Source organism: Sardina pilchardus, chromosome 4 (assembly GCF_963854185.1).
Source record: "Sardina pilchardus chromosome 4, fSarPil1.1, whole genome shotgun sequence".
NCBI lineage: Eukaryota > Metazoa > Chordata > Actinopteri > Clupeiformes > Clupeidae > Sardina > Sardina pilchardus.
Genome location: NC_084997.1, coordinates 13152290 through 13174789, shown reverse-complemented (window position 1 = coordinate 13174789; position 22500 = coordinate 13152290). Strand labels below are relative to the sequence as shown.

The 22500-nt window shown below is 45.7% G+C and overlaps 1 protein-coding gene across 2 annotated transcripts in view; it reads right to left on the bottom strand.

The window, feature by feature from the left end:
- Positions 1-22500, bottom strand: part of dachd (dachshund d) — a 126643-nt gene that overhangs the window by 8791 nt on the left and 95352 nt on the right. For both annotated transcript variants that reach the window (XM_062534219.1, XM_062534220.1), the window contains 3 exons: positions 9470-9612; positions 7728-7875; positions 6292-6435 (listed from right to left, as the gene is read on the bottom strand). In XM_062534219.1, the coding sequence (XP_062390203.1) occupies positions 6292-6435; positions 7728-7875; positions 9470-9612 (435 nt within the window). The remainder of the gene's footprint in view (positions 1-6291; positions 6436-7727; positions 7876-9469; positions 9613-22500) is intronic.

Below are 22500 nucleotides of genomic sequence, written 5' to 3'. Positions count from 1 at the left end.
GGAAACTTGCACACGCGCTACGCTCGGCTATGGAATAAATGTGTGCATGTGGTCTCCTTGCCATACGTCAGACATCTGAGGCCTGGTGACGTGCTGACAGCTTCACTCCCTCTCAGTCAAATCAGTGAGGAAACAGAGAAACATATCTTAATTATGTGTGTGTGTGTGTGTGTGTGTGTGTGTGTGTGAGTGTGTGTGTGTGTGTGTGTGTGCGTGTGCGTGTGTCTGAAATCATGGCCATCCACAGAAATGTCAGTGTGTTTGCGGGGGGAGGAGCAAACTGGAATCCTGACAATCAATGTCAGGTGTTAAGACCCTGCTGGTCAGTCCTGGGGTTGCGCGCCCTCTGGTCTAATGCCTGTGTGGGCTCTGCCCCTTGTTTCCCTGATTTGCAGAGAAAGGACCCCATTGGTGTTTGGAGTAATGGGTGGGGCTATATAACGACGAAGGAGGAATGGACGCGTTCTCTCTGGCTCTCTGATCTTGGCGCTGCTCTCTGCTCATTCGCTTGGGCCTGCTCTCTGCGCTCCATGGCTGCTCCTCTGGGGAGAGCCGCAACCCGTTGCCAGCTTTGCACATAGACGTCGCGTTTTACACTCTTTGTTTGATCACCCCTAGACACTTTGCATTACACTTTTCTTTATCATATACTGACTTTACTCTTTTAATGTTATAATAAAATATACTCTATTTAAAAACCTTTAGCTACAGTGTGTCCCCATCTTTAATGTTACGGCTACCTTGAGCCCGGTGGTCGTGACATGTGGGCGACTCGTCCGGTTTTTTCGCCGGTTTAAAAGTTTGGATTTTGGGAAATTTCGTTCGATTTTCCTAGAATACTTCAGTGAGTAGACGCCGTGATTGATCTCGCCAGTCTACGTTTGTTCTATTGTGCCGTCGCACGCAGTATTGGCTGCTGTTTTGGTGAGTCTAAGCGTTTCATTCATGCATAGGCTCAGCTGATTGTGTAATTGGGGGAATCCCTGTAGCTATTGGGTAATTTTAGTAGTGACGCGTCGTCTGAAGAGCGCTTCGTTTCCGCTTTGAATTTCGAACAAACATTTTGAGTGCATGTTCGGTGGATTAGTGAATTTTGTGGTTTTTTGATGCAGCGAAGAGAAAAAATAGAACAATTTGGACAACTGGAGCAACGTGAACACCCTGCCGTAGGTGAGACCGCTCAAAAGTTTTTTGTTTCCTTTACAGCTTATTTGTTAAGTTTGCGTGTCAAACGCGGGGGGGCTGTGAAGCCTAATCGCTACGACACGTGAAGACTTAGGTTGTGGACATAGGTTTTTTCTTTTGGGGGTTTTAGATGCGGGGAGCTCTAGGTCTAAATTTTAGCCCTTCGTTGCATTGAGAGCCACGTTATATTGTCTGATCTGCGCGTAACGCAAATGTTTGTTGTTTGTAGCTGAGAGAATTTGAGCGAGTGCTTGTTTGGTTACACCTGTTCCGTTTCAGCAGGCTGTTTTGTTTGGCACATACGTAGGCCTTTGAATAGGTAAGTGCATTTGGATCGCCAGGCTTTTGGTATAAAAATATTTGTAGGCTACGATTTGTAGTGTACTGACTGGTTTGGCATTACATTGCCGAAATTTGTAGTCTACCGTGTTTAGATGGAGTAGGCTAGACCGTTTTAGCGCTCGTAGTCGAATGGTAATTTGTTCTGGCATAATTTGATTGAATAGTGGCCTAATTTTTTCGCTGTTGAGCATTTGTATCGTGTTTGAATGGATGTTAGTACGTTTTTGGCTGCACCTTCATTAGGTGGATTAAAAACTTTAAATAAAAAACAACTTTTTAAAGTAGCCGAGCACTATAATATTCATTCCGCAATCTCGAAAAGCATTACAAAAGACGAGTTGTTACAGTTCATTATGGAGAAATTGGGTGAAAGAGAGATTTTTTCTTTAGACCCAGCACCAGACGTTGAGAGCCCAACTCAGTCGTCAACTCCCCTTGGCACTCTTGGTGCTATGGCAGCTAGTGAAAGTTCATCTTTGTCTTTTGAACAACAAATGAAATTGCTTGAAATGCAACAAAAAAGAGATGAGTTTTTAGCAAAAGAACGCGAACGAGAACGGTTAGAGCGAGAAAAGGGGCACGAACGAGAACGGTTAGAGCGAGAAAAGGAGCACGAACGAGAACGCATAGAGCGTGAACGCAAACAGTTGGAGCAAGAAAAAGAGTATGAACGTGAACGGCTAGAGCGAGAAGAACATCGACTACAGCGAGAAAAAGACCGTGAGCTTGAATACAAAAAAATTGAACTAGAGGAAGACCGTTTGAAATTGGCGAGAGAGGGACGGACACTGGGCGATAATCCTGGAGGCCCCCCCTCACAGCCAAAAATTTCACACATGGTTAAGCTTTTACCTAAGTTTGATGAACGTGACCCTGACTTGTTTTTCTGTCTTTTTGAGAGATTAGCAAGAGATTATCAATGGTCTGATTCAGATTGTGTTCTATTGCTACAAAGTGTAATTACAGGAAAAGCACAACAGGCATATATATCTTTAGACGATTCAGACTGTAGAAAATATGATATTGTGAAACAGACAATTCTCAAAGCGTATGAATTGATTCCAGAAGCCTATAGACAGAAATTTCGAAACTGGCGCAAACAGGAGAAACAAACACACTTGGAGCTAGTGCGGGAATTGTCTAGTCTCTTTAATCGCTGGTGTGCAGCTGAGGGTGTCAAAACCTTTGCTCAATTGTGTGAGTTGGTGTTATTAGAACAATTTAAGAGCATCTTACCTGCTCATATTACCACTTACATAAATGAGCATGAGGTTGGAACTGCAGCGGCTGCTGCTGTGTTGGCCGATAAATATATCTTGACTCATAAGCATAGTGTCCGTGCAAATGATGAAGATTATTGTTCCCGTCGTTTTAATTCTTTTAAATATGACTCCAGAACATCTAGGCATGATTCTAGTGCGGGAAGAAAACCCTATTCAGCAACTAAATATGATACTGGGCATGTTTTTTCTGATAAACAAGTTGATCCAGAGGATCTTTGTAACTATTGTGGGGAGTCTGGGCATTGGAAAAACTCTTGCCCTAAGTTAAAGGAGAAGCGATGTGGAAAGAGTACAATCAAGAGTGTGGGTTGTGCTGCCAGAATTGTGCCTTCTGTTTGTCAAAAGGGTATAGCTAATTGTAATGCTGGAGAAGATGTCTCGTTGAGTTCAGTGAGTGAGAGCACTGATCTTTGCAGAGAGGAGCTTCCTTTAGAGCAGTCACAAGTGTGTGCCAGTGATGGCTATAGTCCCTTCATTACATCTGGTTATGTGTCATTGGTTGGAAATGACCAGAAGGTGCCAGTGCGCATTCTGCGTGACACTGGATCATCTGAATCGTTTGTTTTAAAATCTCTTCTGCCTTTCTCACAAGTGTCTGACGCGGGGACATGTGTCCTTATCCGGGGTATCGGAATGTACACCATTTCTGTTCCGTTGCATCGGCTGGTTTTGGAGTCAGAACTTGTAAGCGGTGAAGTTGTTTTGGCTGTACGTCCGTCTCTACCTATAGAGGGTGTAGATGTGATTTTGGGTAATAACTTGGTAGGTGGGCGTGTGTGGCCTGAGAGCTTACCGCCTCCGATAGTAAATACAGCATCTGATTTGCCAGAGTCTGATTTTCCTGAAGTGCTCACCCCCTGTGTGGTGACTGGTGCAAGTCATACCCAGGGAGGGGAGCAGGAATTGGAGTCTGTAAAAGACTGTGCTAGTTTAAATTTGCCTCTGTTACTACCTACTCTTTCCTGTGAGGAGGTTGTGGCAGCACATAATGAAGTCTGTAGTCCTTTGTTTCTGTTAAAGGACTGGTTAGAGGAGGTTAAGGCCCATGTGAGTGTACTGAACGGTACCTACTCTGTTGCTCGGCGGATGTCTGACTACGACTACCTGTTAGACACTCCGGATAGGAAACGATCTAAGCAGTTGTGCCATATTAATCTGCTAAAGCCTTACTATCCCCAAATCCCTAGTCCTAGTCAAGGGGGTGGGGAGGTGTTACCTGTTGCAGTGGCTGTCTTGGACACTGGGCCCTCTTGTCAATCTTTGGTGGCAGCGGAGGTTGAGGAGATTGGCCCTGAGGATGCGGTGCTGCAGCCTAGGCTAAATTATTCTGCAGTGTTGGCTAGCTTGGATACGTTATTAGACCTTCTTCCATCAGATCAAGCTGATGAGTTTAAGGCGTTGATTTTGACTTTTCCTGTTCTGTTAGACACGCTGAGGTGCACGGATCTCCTCAAACATGGTGGTGAGGCCTTGCCGTTTCGCCAGCATTTCAATCGTGTGGGGCCAGATAAAAATAAGGTTTTGGATGCTGAAGTACTTTTGGTTTGTCTGATCACAAACCTCCTGGAAGGGGGGGTAAGATTGGGTAGGGCTGTTAAATGGAAACGTTTTTTTGTCATTAAATCACTCCTCAGCACTGCACCTGTGCCGGCAGCCCTGGCTGGACAGGCCATTCCAACTTCAGATGGGTGCTGGGGCAGTGCTGCAGCAGGCTGATGGTAACATCCAGTGACACCAGTATTGTTTCACTCCTGGATCATTGAGTAATGTTCTGTTTTTGTGTCCTCTGTTCCTCTTGTTCCCTTTTCTCCTGTTATCGTTTCCTTAAATATGCTTTCCAAGGTACCTGGATTGCCGGTGGAGCAGGAGTAGAGGTTTGGGAGGGGTGGTGGGGAAATTGAGATGGGGCATTTTCACTTGGTGGTGGTTGGTGTGATTGGACATAACAGTCCATAAGACCTATGGCTGGATGAGTTGTGGTTGGTGGTTTGCACACTGCTAAAAATGGGAATTGTGGGTTTAATTAGAATTATGCAAATTCAAATGTTACATTGTTATGCTAGTCATGGTTTTTAATAGTTTTTGAAATAAAATGATGAATTTTAGAAATATTTCAAACGTGATGTTTAGCTGTGTTAGGTGGCACAGGACAGTTGCGCCAGTTAACACAGTAAGGTTGACTTGGGTGTTTGGTGGTACTTTACAGAGTCCCACTTAGGTGGGTCTCTGTCTTTAAGGGAGGGGGAATGTTAAGACCCTGCTGGTCAGTCCTGGGGTTGCGCGCCCTCTGGTCTAATGCCTGTGTGGGCTCTGCCCCTTGTTTCCCTGATTTGCAGAGAAAGGACCCCATTGGTGTTTGGAGTAATGGGTGGGGCTATATAACGACGAAGGAGGAATGGACGCGTTCTCTCTGGCTCTCTGATCTTGGCGCTGCTCTCTGCTCATTCGCTTGGGCCTGCTCTCTGCGCTCCATGGCTGCTCCTCTGGGGAGAGCCGCAACCCGTTGCCAGCTTTGCACATAGACGTCGCGTTTTACACTCTTTGTTTGATCACCCCTAGACACTTTGCATTACACTTTTCTTTATCATATACTGACTTTACTCTTTTAATGTTATAATAAAATATACTCTATTTAAAAACCTTTAGCTACAGTGTGTCCCCATCTTTAATGTTACGGCTACCTTGAGCCCGGTGGTCGTGACACAGGAAAGACTCAAAAGAAAGCAGACACTGCACATGTTTATGTAAATGTTTGGAGGAGACCATATAGAACTCTTTGACACCAGGTAGGATGCACACACGAGAACAGGCCTGCTGATGATGTGTCTCAGTGACTGACAGTACAGAGATACCACACTGAAAGTGTGTGAACATGTGAATGACATGTATTTGTAAACATGTGTGTGTGTATGTATGTAGGTGTGTGTAGGTGTGTGTGTGTGGGTGTGTAAGAGAGAGCGAGAGAGACAGAGAAAGAGTGTGTGTATGACATGTGTATGAGATGATGTAAACAGCTCTGTATGAGCTTGCATGTGTGCGAGTGATGCATCTGTGATTCATGCCTTTTTGTGAGCAGATGTGGCTGCATGTGAGCGTTTATAGGAGCATGTGTCTGTGTGTGTCAAATGCATATGTGTGTGTGTGTGGTTTGTCTGTATGTGTGCATGTGTGTGTGCATGAACACATATGGAATGTAGGTGTGTGTGTGTGTGTGTGTGTGTGTGTGTGTGAGTGTGTGTGTGAGAGACTCTGCATGTGTGTGCATGTCTGCATGTGCTTATGTGCATTTGTTTGTATTTGTGTGTGTGTGTGCGTGCGTGCGTGCGTGCGTGCGTGCGCGTGTGTGTGTGCGTGCGTATATACTGTATATGTATGTGTGTGTGTGTGTGTGTATACTGTATATGTGTGTGTGTGTGTGTGTGTGTGTGTGTGTGTATGTATACTGCATATGTGTGTGTGTGTGTGTGCGCTCATGTCCTACCGTTGAGAGATCGGAGGCTGTCGGAGGGTGACGTCTGCTTGAGCGTCTGCTCGGCCTGCTCGCGGCGCTTGGACTCGTACTCCAGGGCCTCCTGCAGTTTTCTCTTGGCCTTCTTCTCCTTCTTCAGACGCTTCTGAATTATTGCTGAGGCCAAAACAAAACACAGAAAAAACATTAGGATGAAAAAAGACGAGATGAGACGAGAGGAAAACGGATGGAGAGGGAATCCTTTGAACTGTCAGTTATTGAGTGGAAGTAAAGATAGTGTAAGCACAGCTGCTCGGATTTGCCTCTGGTTTTAAATGGATGCCAGAAGCTAACTCGTGACATACACTGCAGAGAGTGAGACACATGAACACTCGGCTACGAACAAACCACCAGACAGAATAGTCTGATTAGATGACCAGTCACATCATGACTAAAACGATTTGAGCTTGCTTACTGAGACGAAGCTTGAGTTTGATTATTAAGAGGTGTGTGGTTCAAACACAAGCTGCAGGCCCTGGATGTTGGGGGGGGGGGGGGGGGGTTACAATCACATAATGGGCACAAAGACTCAAGCGCCAAACTCTTCTCATTCAATAAAAATAGTTTTTGCGTCATTACCGAAATAATTGAGCCGGCGATAACCTGGATTAACCTAGGTTGAAAAGCCAACGAGACCGGGTTTCAGCGAAACTTTCAATTTTTTTGCCCGTTCGAATCTGAAGTCACGAACACCGCTCTGAATACTAAGTAAGTAGAAAGCTTCGGGGGCTTAGGCTGAATGGGCACATTTAAAGGGACACTTTTGTGGAATTGGATTATTAAATTCCATTTGATTAATTACATGCACTGGATGCATAGAACATGAGACGATTACGCTTCCCCCCCCTCTTCTCCTTGCTACACTTTTTATTTACAGAAGCTATAAATCATTCATATTAATATCATAATGTGTGCTTGTAATTACGAGTATTAACTCCCTAATAGGGAATAATGCTGACTGTATCTCCAAATGCGACATGGTGGCCCCCTTATTAAAGTGTATGAACGTTTCATCTTTGAAAACACACACATTAACATTGAGTTACTATTCACACTGTGCTCTGTTAAGTGGCCGTGTATGCATAATCAATCCCTGTTTGTAAATTGATCCGTACATAAATACAGCTGGTTATGGAGTGCTTAATGCGCTTGATTATTCATGTTCCGGTTAGGGGGAGGCTCTTCTAAGCCCATCCAGGATATGGTGGTTTGTCTGGTGTGTGTGTGTGTGTGTGAGTGCAGTTGTGCCTGCTGCTATGTCTTTGTAGAGAGTGCTGGTAATAAAAGCGTGTAATTATGCCTATACGTTTCGGAGAGAGTGTGCAAGAATTTATGTGTTTATCAGAGTGCATGTGTGTGTGTGTGTGTGTGTGTGCATGTGTGTGTGTGTGAGCGTGTGTGTGTGTTACCTCTGTTCTTCTGCTCGATGGCGAGCTGTTTCTCCATAGTCTCCCGGAGCTCCCTCTCTCTGAACAGCTCCATCTTCAGCTCCGTCTTCTCCAGCTGCACCTGCTTCTCCTGGGCGCGTGCGTTATCTATGGCCACCTTCAGCAGGCCCTACACACACACACACACACGCGCACACACACACACACACACACACACACACACACACACACACACACGCACACACACAAACATATTCTGTGTGAAATTTCCCTGCATGACAAGATAACCAGACATGACCCTTTCCTTTTGCGTTTATCCAAATCCTGATTTGTGATTTACATTGTCTACTATGTAAAGGCGCATCCCTCGTATAATGTAACAAAACGCATGGAGATTAATGCGTCCGCAAAGCTCCATGTAAATCCATGCAAAGTGCGTTCGGCGAATGGGCTGACCTCCTTTGGCCGCAAGGGTGAAATACTAGCCGAGGCAGAGGGACAGCGAGGTCACCATTCTGAATGAGTTCACAGCCCTCTACGCAGACTTCACAAATGTGCATGTGTGGCAAAAAATAAATCAATAAGTACGAAAATAATTACAACTTTTAGAGACGAGATAGAGAGCCGTAAAGGCTGGGTCATGCATGAAAAGACGTATCCAGGGAAATATTTCGCATAAATAAAACATGCAAAAAAAAAGTGGGCTTCTCTGGAGATAATGTTCTCAGAGACGAGAGATTTGCATACTGGCAATACAAACCATGCCGTGACTATTTCAAAACAATTATTCCCTATACGCACGCAATTAAAGCAAATGCAATGGGCTATATCATACTAATTGTTCGTTCTTATGACCCCAATTTACTCTAAGTTGCTTTATCTCAATTTTCTGCTTGGGTACATTTTGTTGATTTGTATATGAATGTTCAATCAAAACATTACCCCGAGATCGAGATTAAAGATGACTTAGTCGACTTGCGCTGGCTCTGAAGAGGCTGTGCTAATTATCGCCGGGGCCAAAAGGATCGCCTCGAAATCTGATGTCCGTAACACAAGAGCGCGGCGGGCGCGGGACTCGAGTCTCTCCGCAGTCCCACTACTGTACTCACATCATTAGTCTTAGAAAGCAATGATAATCAAGTGCATTCATCTTCCTGACTAGGGGCCACGTTTTGCACGGTAGCAACAACAGACTGGCGCGCAGCCGCCGCCGCGCTCTGCTGCCACCGCTGAAAAAGAGGCTGATACCAGGAACCTTCTAGAATGGGACGGAAAACAATGCAAGTCTTTCAGTGGGCGATCACCTCTCTCTCTCTCTCTCTCTCTCTGTCTTTCTCTCTGCGACGAGAGACAAACGACATCGAATTCCACCGAGGACGTTTACAATATGACAGTCGCATCCTCGGAGCATATCTAAAATAGCTCGTCTTCCTTGCGAGTCAAAGAGCTGATAAAGAGAACACCTGATTCCAATCACTACGGCTCTGGTTTCCAGGAAAGAGGAGCACAAGGAGACGGTGGTGGGGGGTTGAGGGGGGGTCGATATTGATGACAACCCGTCAGTACGCGCTCTATCGGTGTATTAATCGGAGCGATATTCATTGACTGTATAGCCCGGTGGGGGGGAGAGACTGGGAGAGATCTCCATAACTCTTGTCAGCGTGCGTTCTTCCGACTCGAGTTGCCGTGCGAGGGGGCACCGCGTCAGGGGGGGGCACCGAGGGGCCAGGAGGAAGGGGAGGGGGATCGGAGCGCTCACTCACCTGGATGTTAGTCAGCAGAGTCTCTATCGAGGACAGGCCGTCGGGGAAGAGGAAGGGGGAGGGGAAGCCGGGCGGCAGGGCCTGGCTGGCCAGCGACAGCCTCTCGTAGCTGTCCCTCGCTGTTGGCGTGCACAGGGGGTTTTCTTCTGGTGCGGAAGAGATGGAGGAAATGAGAGAGAGAGGATGACAGAAAGAGAAGAGCAAGAGAGAGAGAGAGAGAGGGAGAGAGACAAAAGAAAAAACCCACATTAAAAAAAATGCCTTCGACCCAGCAGTGCCCAAATGTAAAAGAAAAGAACAAACGTTTTTGACGTTCTTTGTGTCACGTGTAAAAAACATGTAGCCGCATTTGGTCCGGTTCGTGATTGTACACACATTGTTTGTGAGAAAAATTACATTTGCATGTAGTGAGAGCCTGGCCAATCAGGCAGGAATGATTGATGGCGTGCTCTTCCTTTGTCAGGGTAATCCTTCTTTATTGATGCTACTGTATGCGGACTTCTCTGCTATCCCCCAGAGACGCTCCCCATAGCCTACATGAGAGGAATGAACAATTGTTGAACGTCGGGATATAAGAACTCCTCTCCCACCCTCTCCTGTTCCTGCTCCTCCTCCTCCTCCTTCTCCTCCTCTACCTCCCCCTCCTCCTCCTTTACCTCCTCCTCTCCTCCTCCTTCCTCGACTCCTCTGTTTCATGTGCATTTCTTTTAAATATGTCCGCACTTTTTTGTTATCTGCATGGTCCAAGGCAGGGAAATGTGGGCTGTGGTGCCCCGCCCTGTCCCCCATATGGCCATACCGCCTGCTCTCGCATACATACTGAACACGCACAGCACAATCCAGCAGATGTGTGCGATTCCAGTGCTCTAGATTAGCCTGGGCGCAGGCCTCCCCAACAAAGGCCATATGGCACCACGATGGCACAGGCGCCATTTACAGCATTTCAATGTTACAACCGCTTCCACTGGCACCACCTAAACACCCAAACCCCCATCCACTCCCACCCACACCTCCCCACAACAACCAACTAAGAAACAACCCAGGCAAGCACTGCGGCTTGACCAGGCCTGATAAAGCACAGAGGGGTCAAACCTGGGCAAACGCATTTCAGTCATTCCCAGAAAGCCCTGGCCCCTTCCGAAGAAAAAAAACTACAAAAAGAAAAAGTGCGAAACTGTGATTGTGATTTGGAGCTTCGGTGAACTCCAGGGCTGAGCTGAGACTAGGGGGGGAATGGAGAGGAAGCCTGAGGCTGCTGGTAGCGCCGCACTGATGGGCTGACAAGTACCCACAAGCACACCACACCACAAGGGTGCGAGCCAAAGCATAGAGAAACGGTGAAATAGAAATGAATATAAACATAGATGGGTGTTTTTTTCCCTTCTCTCTCCTACAACACAAGGGTCTGAATGACAATGAGGAGACTAGATGCACAGCACAGCACAACACACAACACCATTTCACTACTGGAGCACATTGACATGCAAACTCAATTGAAGCACTACATCCTCCCTCTCTGACTAGAAACCCTATTCACCTGAATGTTTTCATCTCCCTCTATGCTTATATCCCCATGCTTGAGGAAGGTATTGGATTCCCTCTCTGTCCTCCTTCTGCTACCCCCCCCCCAGTCCTGTCTCCAGACCTCAAGGCAGGTTCAAACAACATTATAAGGCAGGAGAGAGGAGAGAGCACCCATCACAGCAAACCCTAAACAGATGTCCTGCCAGAACGCAAGATGCAGTGCAGGCCTACAACCACACACTAACACACACTTACACACACACACCGAGACACACACACACACAAATATACTCTCAAAGCGCACCCCTCCCAATCCTCGCCCCCCCCCCCATCCCGAGGGCTGACGGACTCCTCCAGTCGGCCTGCCTGGTGATGACATCATCTGCCATACATCTCTCTGGCGGGAGGACATCTGCAGAGCAGTCCCAATGCCTGCCGTAATTCCCGAGCACGTCACGAGGAAACTTAAACACACACACACACACACACACATGCACACACTCACTCACACACAGTGTGGTGATGATAACGGAGCACAATCATGCAGGCCTGACGTGCCGCTCAAAAAGCGAGGAAGGCATGTGAGTATTAAAAACATTTAGTAAGCTACAAATTGATATGCTTCACAGGGCGGGCCGAGAGGGAGAGAGGGAGGGAGGGAGTCTGGGAACGGCGAGACTAGCACATGTCGAAGATGCACACAGCTGATTCCTACAAGCGTCAGTTGCTTCATCCTTCTCTTCTCCTTGCTCTTTATTCCCTCCTTTCCTTGTTTTCCCCTCTCTCTCTCAATCCTGTCATCTTTTTTTCGGGGGACATTTTGTGTTGTCTGCGCGGCATTATCTCAAATCCCTGCTCATTCAGAATTAATATGTGTTTATATGGGCGCCTAAATCATGCACAAACACAGCCGCCACTGAAGGAGGCCCTTTCCTCCCATCAATATTCACTAGTGCCAGCCAAGGCTTGGGAACAGCTGGTGGTGTATTAATTAGTTTAAAGTATTTATTTCCTCACTCTCCTGAGCAGATTGAGTCGAAACGTTGGAGATTATTCCGAGCATCTGCAAATGCCCTGGAAACACGCGGCCGAACCAACAGTTGAATATTCGCACCCCGGCGCTGCGAGGCATTTCGGCATTCCGAGTTCTTGGAAGACGGGAAAAGACCGTGAAGAGGCCCGCAGATCCACAGAGATCCTGCATCAAGGCCCCTCACCCTCCTCTACCCCCCACCCATCCCCACCCTTCAGTCCCACCGATAACCCCAAAACTCACAACTCCTCCCTCCACCCCCCCCCCCCACCCCCCTCCAATTTCACATGCGCTTCACTCCACTTCATTAATTAAGACGGATGGGCGGCTAATGGGGAAACATTTGCATGTGATTTAATTTCCTAAATTAAAAGCAAAAACACAACGGTCCACCTTTTAAGTTTTCGCCCGTGATTATTTTTTGGTTTTTAACCGGCACATTTAGAGGTGAGTGAGCAAGCAAGCAAGCGAGCGAATCAGGGCAAAGCTAATTGACAATAACAGAAGACGTTCTCTCAGTACGCAATAATGTACTGGCCTAAATATCGCGGCTGTATTCCCCTCGCTCTATGAAAACAATAACAAGATCAGGAAGTTAGAGAGCCAACTCTCAAACGCTGACCACATGCCCTGCTATCTGAGCAAACGAGCAAAGTGTTGTTTGAATCGAAAAGACGGTTCCTATTCTTCACACCCCAGAAGAAGGAAAAGAAGAGGAGGAAGAGGAAGAAGAAGAAGAAGAAGAAGAAGAAAATGACAGAGGGAGGGGGTGGGGAGGACGAGGCAGAAGGCATGTGTCGGTACATGATGAACAACGGGGAGATGTGGTTGTCGGAGACACACACAATTGATTTGCAGGCATTTCTGTCCCTTATTTCACCGAGGCGCTAATCATAAATCACCGCTTTAACCCACTTCTGCTCTGGACTCAGCAGGACCTCGGCACGCAACACAATGCTGGATCACAGGGAGTTTCTGACCGCTTTGTTACCGAAAAACAATCTGTCACGCGTTTGAAAGCCAACACTGTGTCTCGCCTCCAATTGCCGGGACGCCAACACTCTCTCTCTCTCTCTCTCTGTCTCTCTCTCTGTCTCTCTTGGGCTGTGAATGCAGCAAATGGTCATATCCTAACATAGTAATGCTTTATTAGGACGTCTGTGCATGTAGGGTTTAGAGGGTTCCAGAAAACAAGTGCAGAGGTAGGTTTTCTATCTTTGTATCCAGTCCTTGTTTCTCCCTGTGCATCCCTCCCTCTCTCTCTCTCTCTCGCTCTCTCCATCTTTCTCTCTTCCTACGCTGACATGTGTTTGGACGTTTACTTCTCACCAGCAGCACAGAATCATTGACTTCAACTTAATTACAGTGCCAGACCCCACTGAGATGGAAACACTAGGAGAGATAGGTGGAGAAAGAGAGAGAGAGAGAGAGAGAGAGAGAGAGAGAGAGAGAGAGAGAGAGAGAGAGAGAGAGAGAGAAACCTCTCTTCCGTTTCCAGGTGATATTTCTCCTGCCAGGCTGCCAACAGCAGATGTGACAGCCCTTCTCTCCCTCTTTCTCCCTCCTTCTCTCTCTCTCTCTCTCTCTCTCTCTCTCTCTCTCTCTCTCCCTCCCTCTCTCTCCCTATCCACTCCCACCACTCTGAAATACTTATGAAATCCTTTCAGGTCACCCATAGCACAAATAACATTTCATGCACAACTGTTTCGCCGGGATAATAGGAGCCACAAATAAAAATGGGACGCTGTAAATACAATGCATTCTGAATGAAATGCCATAATTTAAAATAACGCCAACGTCTCCCCCACCCCTAGCCGACCCACCCTCCTGTCCCTCCCTCTGCTTGCCTGCCTCGTCTCTCACCCCCCCCCAACACACCCCCCCCCCCACACACACACACCCTCACCCCCTTTCCCCGCATGTCTGTTGAGGGAGTCCTTGACAGTATGCTAGAGGTGATAAATCACCTTTCCAGTTAATTTTCTCACTCCTTATGTGTTGTGTTGCTAAACCAGGAGCTCCGAAATTGACTTGACAAACTATGAATGTAGAAAATATCACTCGGAGGGATCTAGGCTTATCTCCAATTTACATGTTATTAGATTTGTATAGTGAGGAGCGTTTGGGCTCGGCCAGGCTAGGCAGTGCCAAGAATGCCAGGGGAAAAAAAAGAAAGAAAGAAAGAAAGGATGCAGATGCCTGTGATAACGAAAGATAAAATATGTCTCTGGCTCCCACTTGAAGCGTCTGGTTTTTGATGATCTGTGATGGAAAGTCAAAACAAGGAGAACCCAAAGCAGCCTCACAGATTTTTTTATTTTTTATTTTAATCATGCTCAATGCGTTGTGGGATAAACGGAGAATAAACCTTGGGATATTTAGAAACATTCTCCCCGATAAATAGCTTTAATTGACCTTGGGAGCTGAAAATCTGCCATATGTTTCCAGTTGCGCTGTTTGAATTGGGGTCCCAGCGGGCCTTTCAGCTGATGCCTCACGTGAACGAGTGGAGCAGACAGAGAGAGAGAGGGAGGGAGAGAGAGAGAAAAAGAGAGATAGAGAGAGAGGGATGGGCAGAGAGAGAGAGAGAGAAAGGCAGATCATAGACACTTTCAATACGGATAAAGAGAGGGAGACAGAGATGCAGAGGAAGTTGCCTGAGAGACACAGAGAGAGAAAGGAAAATAGAGAGAGAGAAAAAGAAAGGAAGAAAGAAAGAGAGAGAAAAAAGAGAGAGAGCAGAGGAAAACAAGAGGCAGGGGGATGGAGGAGAGGAGAAAGGGAGTAACGCAGCATTTGGCTGGGCAGTCACTGTGATATATTGACAGGTGAAGCCTGTGTCCTTGCAAACTTGTGTTCCTCCCAGCAGGAGAATTGAATGCTAAAACCTGGAGGATGTCAGTTTACTCTCCACAAAAGAAGCAGCCGGCGCTTTCAGCAGACAATTACATTTTATTTGACCTGCCACTGTGGCTGCAGAAGTTGCCTCCCTCCGTGGGAGTGGTTATGACCTTTCAGCCCAGTAAATGGAGACAATATTACGTTACACACCACTAACCTTTGGAGGGAGAAAAGAAGGAAAGGGAGGGAGAGGGCTGAGATGTGATGTGTGCATAAAGCACTATCTGTATTAAAAAAAAAACACCTAGATCCCTTTTAACACGGGGGGCTTGCTTCAAGCCTTACATCTGTCAAGGTTGGGTATGGTTTGTGTGTGAACACTAATCACAGACAAATCCTTTAAAAAAAGAAAGAAAGAAATCTGGATCTGTATTTATGTGGGAAAATAGCTATTGCACATATCAGGCTGCAGTTTAAGCGCATTAAGACCAAACCAGCTTGCATACTGAGAACATGTGCTGTGCTTCATATTTAGCATAGATTCCTTTAGAGTGAGTGAGTGAGTGAGTGAGTGACCGTCCACATGTGCTGGACATATGTACAGGTAAGCTGATCATCATGCTGCATGCTGTTCCCTTTACAGCATTAACTCCATCAACATCACCACCAGTCTTTACAACCAGACACCCACCCACCCACACACACACACACACACACAAACACACTCCTCGCGCCCGCCCAACACACTCTTTTCTGGTTAATAAGCCCTTTACCGCAGTGAGGAAAATGAGCCATTGGCCCGTGCACGCTGCGAGACCAAGTCAAGTGCTGGAGTAGGTCTGGCCCTGGATTAACAGGTAACATTTGGCTCACAGACTCTTATCTGGGAGCGAAAGGGGGAGAAAAAAAGCTGAGCTTTTTTTTTTCGCCCTTTCACACACACACACACAGACACACACACACACACCTCCAACCCCGACACCCCAACACCCCCCCCCCCACACACACACACACACACACGCACATACACTTTCAACCCCTCCCAACACACACATACGCATCCACCTCCAACCTCACCCCCCTCCCTCTTTCGCCCCCCCTTCTTTCCTAATGTTCCCTACACTTAGAGATTAAATCGCTTGCTGCACAAACCCATTTGAGAGAGGAGGGAAGGTGAGAGGGATAATAAGCCCAGGCACTGGGCCGTGTTTTCCTAAACGCTCTCCAAAACATTACTGTGCACGGGCATAAAATTAGCGGCGAGACCTTAAAATGCTGACATTTAGCATGACTTTTTGGAAAGTGACACCCTCATATTTTCTTGTAGGATATCATTAAATTTCAACTGCCCTATGGCATAGCCTGCCCATTAATAACCAATTCAGATTGCCACTCCACTCTTCCTCGGAAATAATGAGGCAGCCCCTTTTTTTGGGGCTTTGCCTTAATAAATTGAAACATATTCTCAAGGCCATGGGAAGATAGCTGCACAGATGGGCAGGCAAGGGAGGAGAGAGGAAATATTCATAAATCCTTAACTGTCGGCGCGCGTCAGGGACAAAACAAAGCAGCTATCATAGGGTAACCTCGGCCACTTTTCCACAGTTCACCACCGAGGCAAATGGGAGATCTCAAGGTGCAGTTTGCCAGACAACAGTCAAATGACTCTCACTTATCACAGTCGGGTAAATACGAGATTTTATGGAGGGTCAAAAGCAGGGGCCCCTATTTTTCGGGAAATTGCTACTACAGGTACAATTTCTCAAGGCGTTGTACCAAATCGTAACGATGGACTGACTTCATCTCGACCATCAAAGAGGCATGTCACCGGGAGAAGATGTATACGTTTCCTGACTGATGCTCCCTTGCAATTTATACGTGCTTCATAAATTATGCACAAAAGACTCAAAATGGCTTTCAGAGACGGCTCTCCTATTGCGGCTGTGTGTGTGTGTGTGTGTGTGTGTGTGTGTGTGTTTTTCTCCTCCCTTCTTCCAATCAGAGAGAAACAGAACGTGAAAGGGTGACGCACATCCGCGAGGAAGATATCTTGTCGTCGTTTTTTTATGCGGCCCCGTGTCATATTTATTGCATAAAGGTCAGACTGTTCATTTGTTCAAAGTCAGCGTTTTCCTCCACCCCACCACCACCACCACCTCCACCTCCACCACCCCAACCCATGCAATAAATGCAGGGGCGATGTCATTATCGGACCACCGAGGATTAAAGGCTTGACTGCTTGTGATGACTGCATAAAACAGAACGAATTGAAAGAATGGAGAAGAGATGAAAAAAAAAAACGCATCCACGGCTTTTTGTCTCACGAACAGACGACGATGCACCTTGACGCACAAAGTCTTCGCCGCCACAATGACAGCCAGCGTTCGGTAAACAGGCCCTCTTTAGGCGGAGGTGAGAGGGACAGTGTCTGCCAAAGTGTCTTACGTAACCTGATTAAAAAAGGTAAGGGGATTGGGTAACCAAGGAACAGCTCTCGAGGCCTGAATTAATTGAACTGCAGGGTTTGAAAGGCTAAAACGGCTCTGTGAAGATCTGTCTATTGTGACAGTCTTATTTATGGATATATCAGATCTCGCAGACACACACTCACACCACAGCTACTGCCCATGAGACAGAACACCTATGTGTGTTAAACATGGACTTTGAGAGTTTTCGCATGACAAACATTAAGGTCTTAATCTACCTCTACACATCTAAAGTATGAGAGTCTATAATGAGGGAGCGTAACACATTTCCGCTGTGGTTAGCAGGTTAATTTTGTGACTGTGGCACCTGAACCCATCATACAGTCTAGTAACCCACTGTCTCTGACCTTTTAGCTGGAGTGGTAATTGAATGCCTTACACTCTTCACTATATGCGCGTAACATGGTGTGAAATTTCAGAAATGTCAGAAGCCAACACTTTGTCGCAGGAACCATAAAGCAGGCTTCTATAAACTCCGGTTTCCTCTTTCAAGCAAAGCGCAAACATTTCAACCATTGTGCTTCGGAACATTTATCTGTTCGCAGTTAACTCAAGAAGTAAACTCCGTGCGGACACCCTGTATGCACAGAGTGAGTTGTGACTATGCCTCGCTTTCATATGCTAGCCTGTCCCCTTTCTGCACCACTATGTAAATGTGACACTACATACTTCATATCAATTAAAATACATTCAAACATTCAAACACTAAAAACCCACGGAATCCAGTGCAATTAGCATACTTTGATAGAACAAGTATGCGGCGATAGATAGTATGCAGCGTGATCAGAGCACACGGCAAGCTCAGTGGAGGATGGGCGGACATATTAATGTCATTGTACAGGCCTGCAATCCTACAGGGACCGAGGATGTTGTTGTGTTCTGTTGACAGTCGACTCTGGCACTAATCCAGGCTCTATGTACTGAGGAGCTTTTAGAAGGGGGGATGAAAGAGAGAGAGGGAGAAAGAGAGAGAGACAAAATAGAAAAATGGAAATGTAAACTTAGAGGAGAGGAGAGAGAGAAGGGGAAAAAAACAAAAAAGAGGAGAAGCTTAGGAGCCCCGTCTGACTCCTAAGTAAGAAAGAAGTGAAAATGGATGCAAATCCATTTGCCGCCCGGTTCACAGTTATAAAAATACTTAAGGGTTTTTAAACGGGGGGTGATGTGTTAAACGTGTGGAAATCTGTTTTGATAACATTATTCATAACACTGGCTTTGCGCCGCTTGAATTAATAACACTCCATTTGCAGACGGAAGAAAAGCCGGCATGGTATTTCCAGTTAAAGAGATTAATTTTTAAACACCTAATTGACAGGCTGGGGTTAGACTGGATAAGCAACAGCGTTTTTCCGGCTTCGACTGCTGCAAAGTCAAGGTGACTGAGATACTTAGCGAAAGGCTTTCAAACACAAGAGCCGAGCCATAAGAGAGCAGGGAATTAGTCTTCCAGCAGTTTTCCCTCCACCCCCTGTTCCCTTTTTTATTAGGAATGATTTACCTCGCAGTGAAAGGATATAAAAGCCTAAGTATCGGAGTGTAATTACAGCCGAGTCAAAATTTAAAGGTTTGACTCACAATGTCCTCAAGTCAGCTACAACTCGGCGGAATGATAAGAGAGCGGGTGTTACACGGCCGAGGATCTAACAGAGCTGTACTTTAATAGGACTTTGAATGCCAAAGACAGGAAGAAGAGAGGGGGAGAGGAGCAGTGTTGTTCAGCATCCCAGTAAACATGATAGGCCGCCGTAAACAGTTAGGAATGTGTTTGTGTTTGACTCGCTGCTCTGCCACAGCACACTGTTTACATATAAACATGAAATTATACAAACGCGCCCTCGGAAGAACGATGGCATGATTGGGCTTTTGAGATATGAAAACAACAACAACAACAACGACAACAAAAAAAAGCCGCATATTGAACACAAAGTCAGGGTCAACCTTATCTGACGGTGACAGTTGCTGCGCTTTGTGTTATTTTGAATCGCAAATTACCGGCAAAGGGAAATTATCCTACTAATTGTTACATTTCGTCTGTCCAAGGACAAGCAGGAAACAGGTAAATATATTCTCCACCATGTGCGTCGCAGAGAGGGCAGATGCTCAGATATGTATTTAAAGCAGGAGTAAAACAAATAATAATGTGATTCACATTATTGCTCATTATCAAGGCAGGTAAACGGATGAATTCTAATGAGGTTAGCTCGATAAAGGGTATCATCAGAGGGAGAGAAAAAAAAAGAGTTCCTAGACAAACATTAGCATCCAGCGCTAGCTGGGCACATCAGATAGAGCACATCAGAGATAAGCCATAACACTTAGGTCTGCAACAGCAGACACACTGTAAAGGCTTGGATGTCAGTGCAGATGCCTCAGCGAAGCCTCCACTCCTTTGAAATGGATGGTAACATGAAACGAGCCCTTGTTTTGTGATGGACAGCGAGATTTCACCTTCGCCAGTGCACGATAATACATTATTAAATTTGCTTCCCCCCCCTCACACACACACCAGATACACTTAGCTGACCACAGCACATTTAACTCCCCATCTAAGCCTCACATCTTGGCAGGAGAGAGCTTTTCTGTCACTTTTGAGGCATTTCAAAGATTAAAAAGAACCTTCTCTTCTTTTCAACATTCCTAAAAGCCTCGCTTTTTGTGAAATGTGATTAGCAGTTAGTGGTGTCATGCAGTGGAACATTCATGAGAGAGAACAAATATCCAAATGAACTAGCCCCCACCCTTCCAACCTCCCCCTAACACCCTCTGGCCCTGTGGAGATTGCCATCCTTGCCTCATCAGCACTATTTGTTACCCGGGCTCTGGAAATTTGATTGATCCTCTATTGAATTATTTTTTTCCTTGCGCCCCTTTCATTTCAACGGGACTCACTGACAAGTTGTTTGATCATAAGGCATTATTGTCTGCCAAGTCACATGTGGGATCCTTATGGCTAATGATCCAGCCTTTTGTCTTGCGGAAAGTCGGGGAGTCAGCACAAGCGCGCGAGCGCGAGTCCATTTTACTTTTAAAGCGAGAGAATGCCAAGGACACGGCGAGGGAAAAAGGCAAACAAAAAACATGCTCTGAATGAAAGTGGGCATAATGATGAACTGGAGGTTTTTTTTTTTCCCTGACAGAGGTAGAAGTGTTGCTCGGTGATATAAAATGGGATTTATGTCAGATTTGGTCAGTGGAGTCATGTAAAGAAGCCTGGTTTTAAAACAATGTACCATCGTATGGACGCTTCATTGACACTGAGATTAGCCCAAGAGAAAATGGAAAGGCATTATTCTCTGACAGTTACAGTCGTCACTGACTTCAATCCTATGGCAGCCCTCTCTGCTGCATGAACAGCGGCTGCACTGATGGAGAAGCAGTAGTGAGGCTTTAACAACACTACCGTTTGATTGGGTTGGAGTCCCAGGGAATATCTATGCTGATAAAATGTGTGCCTTACAAGAGTGTAAATCAATTTGGATATATGGTGTGACGGAATAAACGTCTGGGTAAATGAATAGATATTTAGAAAATCCTCACAAGAAAATGTGAGATTGAATGTGAGTGATGACTTGTAGAACACACATAATACAGGGAAAAAAAATGTGTAAACAAGTGGTGTGTCTATAAATTAGATGTTAAGAATGTGAGGCATTCCAAGGGCGGAGGGAATATTGAGTATAATTATGTACATATGACAAATAAGGCAATCCAATTTGCACTCATATTGGTGAAACATCAACAGTGGAGCTATATGAAATTAGTATCTTTGTGTGAGTAGTCCCCAGACATTAGAACAAAGTCCTTGCCTTTTCAGCCCAGAGAAATGAAATTAATTTTCACTGTGGTATCAATGCATTTATAATGTCTGATTGAATAGAATGAGAACTCATACCACATTCCTTTGTTTGAAATTAATTTGAAAAAAAGAGAGAAAAAAAATCCTATCTATGAACCGCTATATGTATCATATTTTTTACACAGCTGCCTATTGTTGACTATTATAAATCTCTTCTTCTTTGACTTCTGGATTTCCAATAAATCTAAAAAAAAACAATTTTCACATAAGGTATCATGCTTGTGCATGCATTGCAACATGCCATAGATTACACTGACCTCACCCTCACAGACAGGTTGGAAGAAGAAAAAGAAAAAAGAGGTAAAAGAGAAGAAAAAAAGTTTCTCGGAACCTTTGATGTTCATGAGGATGAGGTATTTGAGATGAAATCATGTAATGGCAAACACATGCCACTCCGTCCGCTGACCAGCTGGCAAATTATCGGAGTGATATCGCTGCTGCCATCCTCTATCACTCCGACGGCCGCAACTCTGCACTCTCTCTCTCTCCCTCCTTCCCTCTCTCTCTCTCTCTCTCTCTTATTCAGACACAGGAACTGGATCTGATTAGTCAACATACATTTCGGGTGTGGGGTGGGGAGGGGGCACCAGAGCGGTATAAATCAATCATCAATGAAACCCCAAAGTCACGGTGCACTGTCAGTGAGGAGTGGAGTGCGACATTGTACAGGGCTTCATCCTCGATGACACAGAGAGAGAGAGCAAGCGAGAGAGAGAGAGAGAGAGAGAGAGAGAGAGGAAGGTGGTGAAGGTGATCTTTGCTAAGTGATTTATTTCTTTTCAATAAAGTCCATGTCAAGTCTGACTGTGCAAAGTGTGTCTAAAGGAAAACGGTCAGTTTTTTTTCTGTTCGTTCTGGCCACTTAAATTATTTCAACCTAGAAAAATGTGCACTTAAGAGTTAAATGGATGTCAGGCTGACTAAGAATGGCCAGAGGCCATACCATTGGGTTACACTTTAAATGAAGGGTTCTATACCGTGCACTACAAGCTTACTTAACAGAAAGTAGAGTGTCACTTCCTTATTAGTACATGCACTTAGAGAGGGTAAGTGTTAGCTGAGTTAGGATTGGCAACATGCAAAGTACATTTTTATTGGCATTTTTTTTATTTTCCACTTAAAGCCCTGAAGGCTTCGCAACAGTTTCGAGTGTAGTGCAACATTTGCCGCCTGCTGGTTATTGAGTTATTGATTTGCATTGTGTCTTTTTTTAAGTCTTTCTCGTGGAGCCATGATGATGGCACTGTCGCTTCCCTCGTCCTCGCCAAACGCGCGCTTGCCTCCGCGAGGA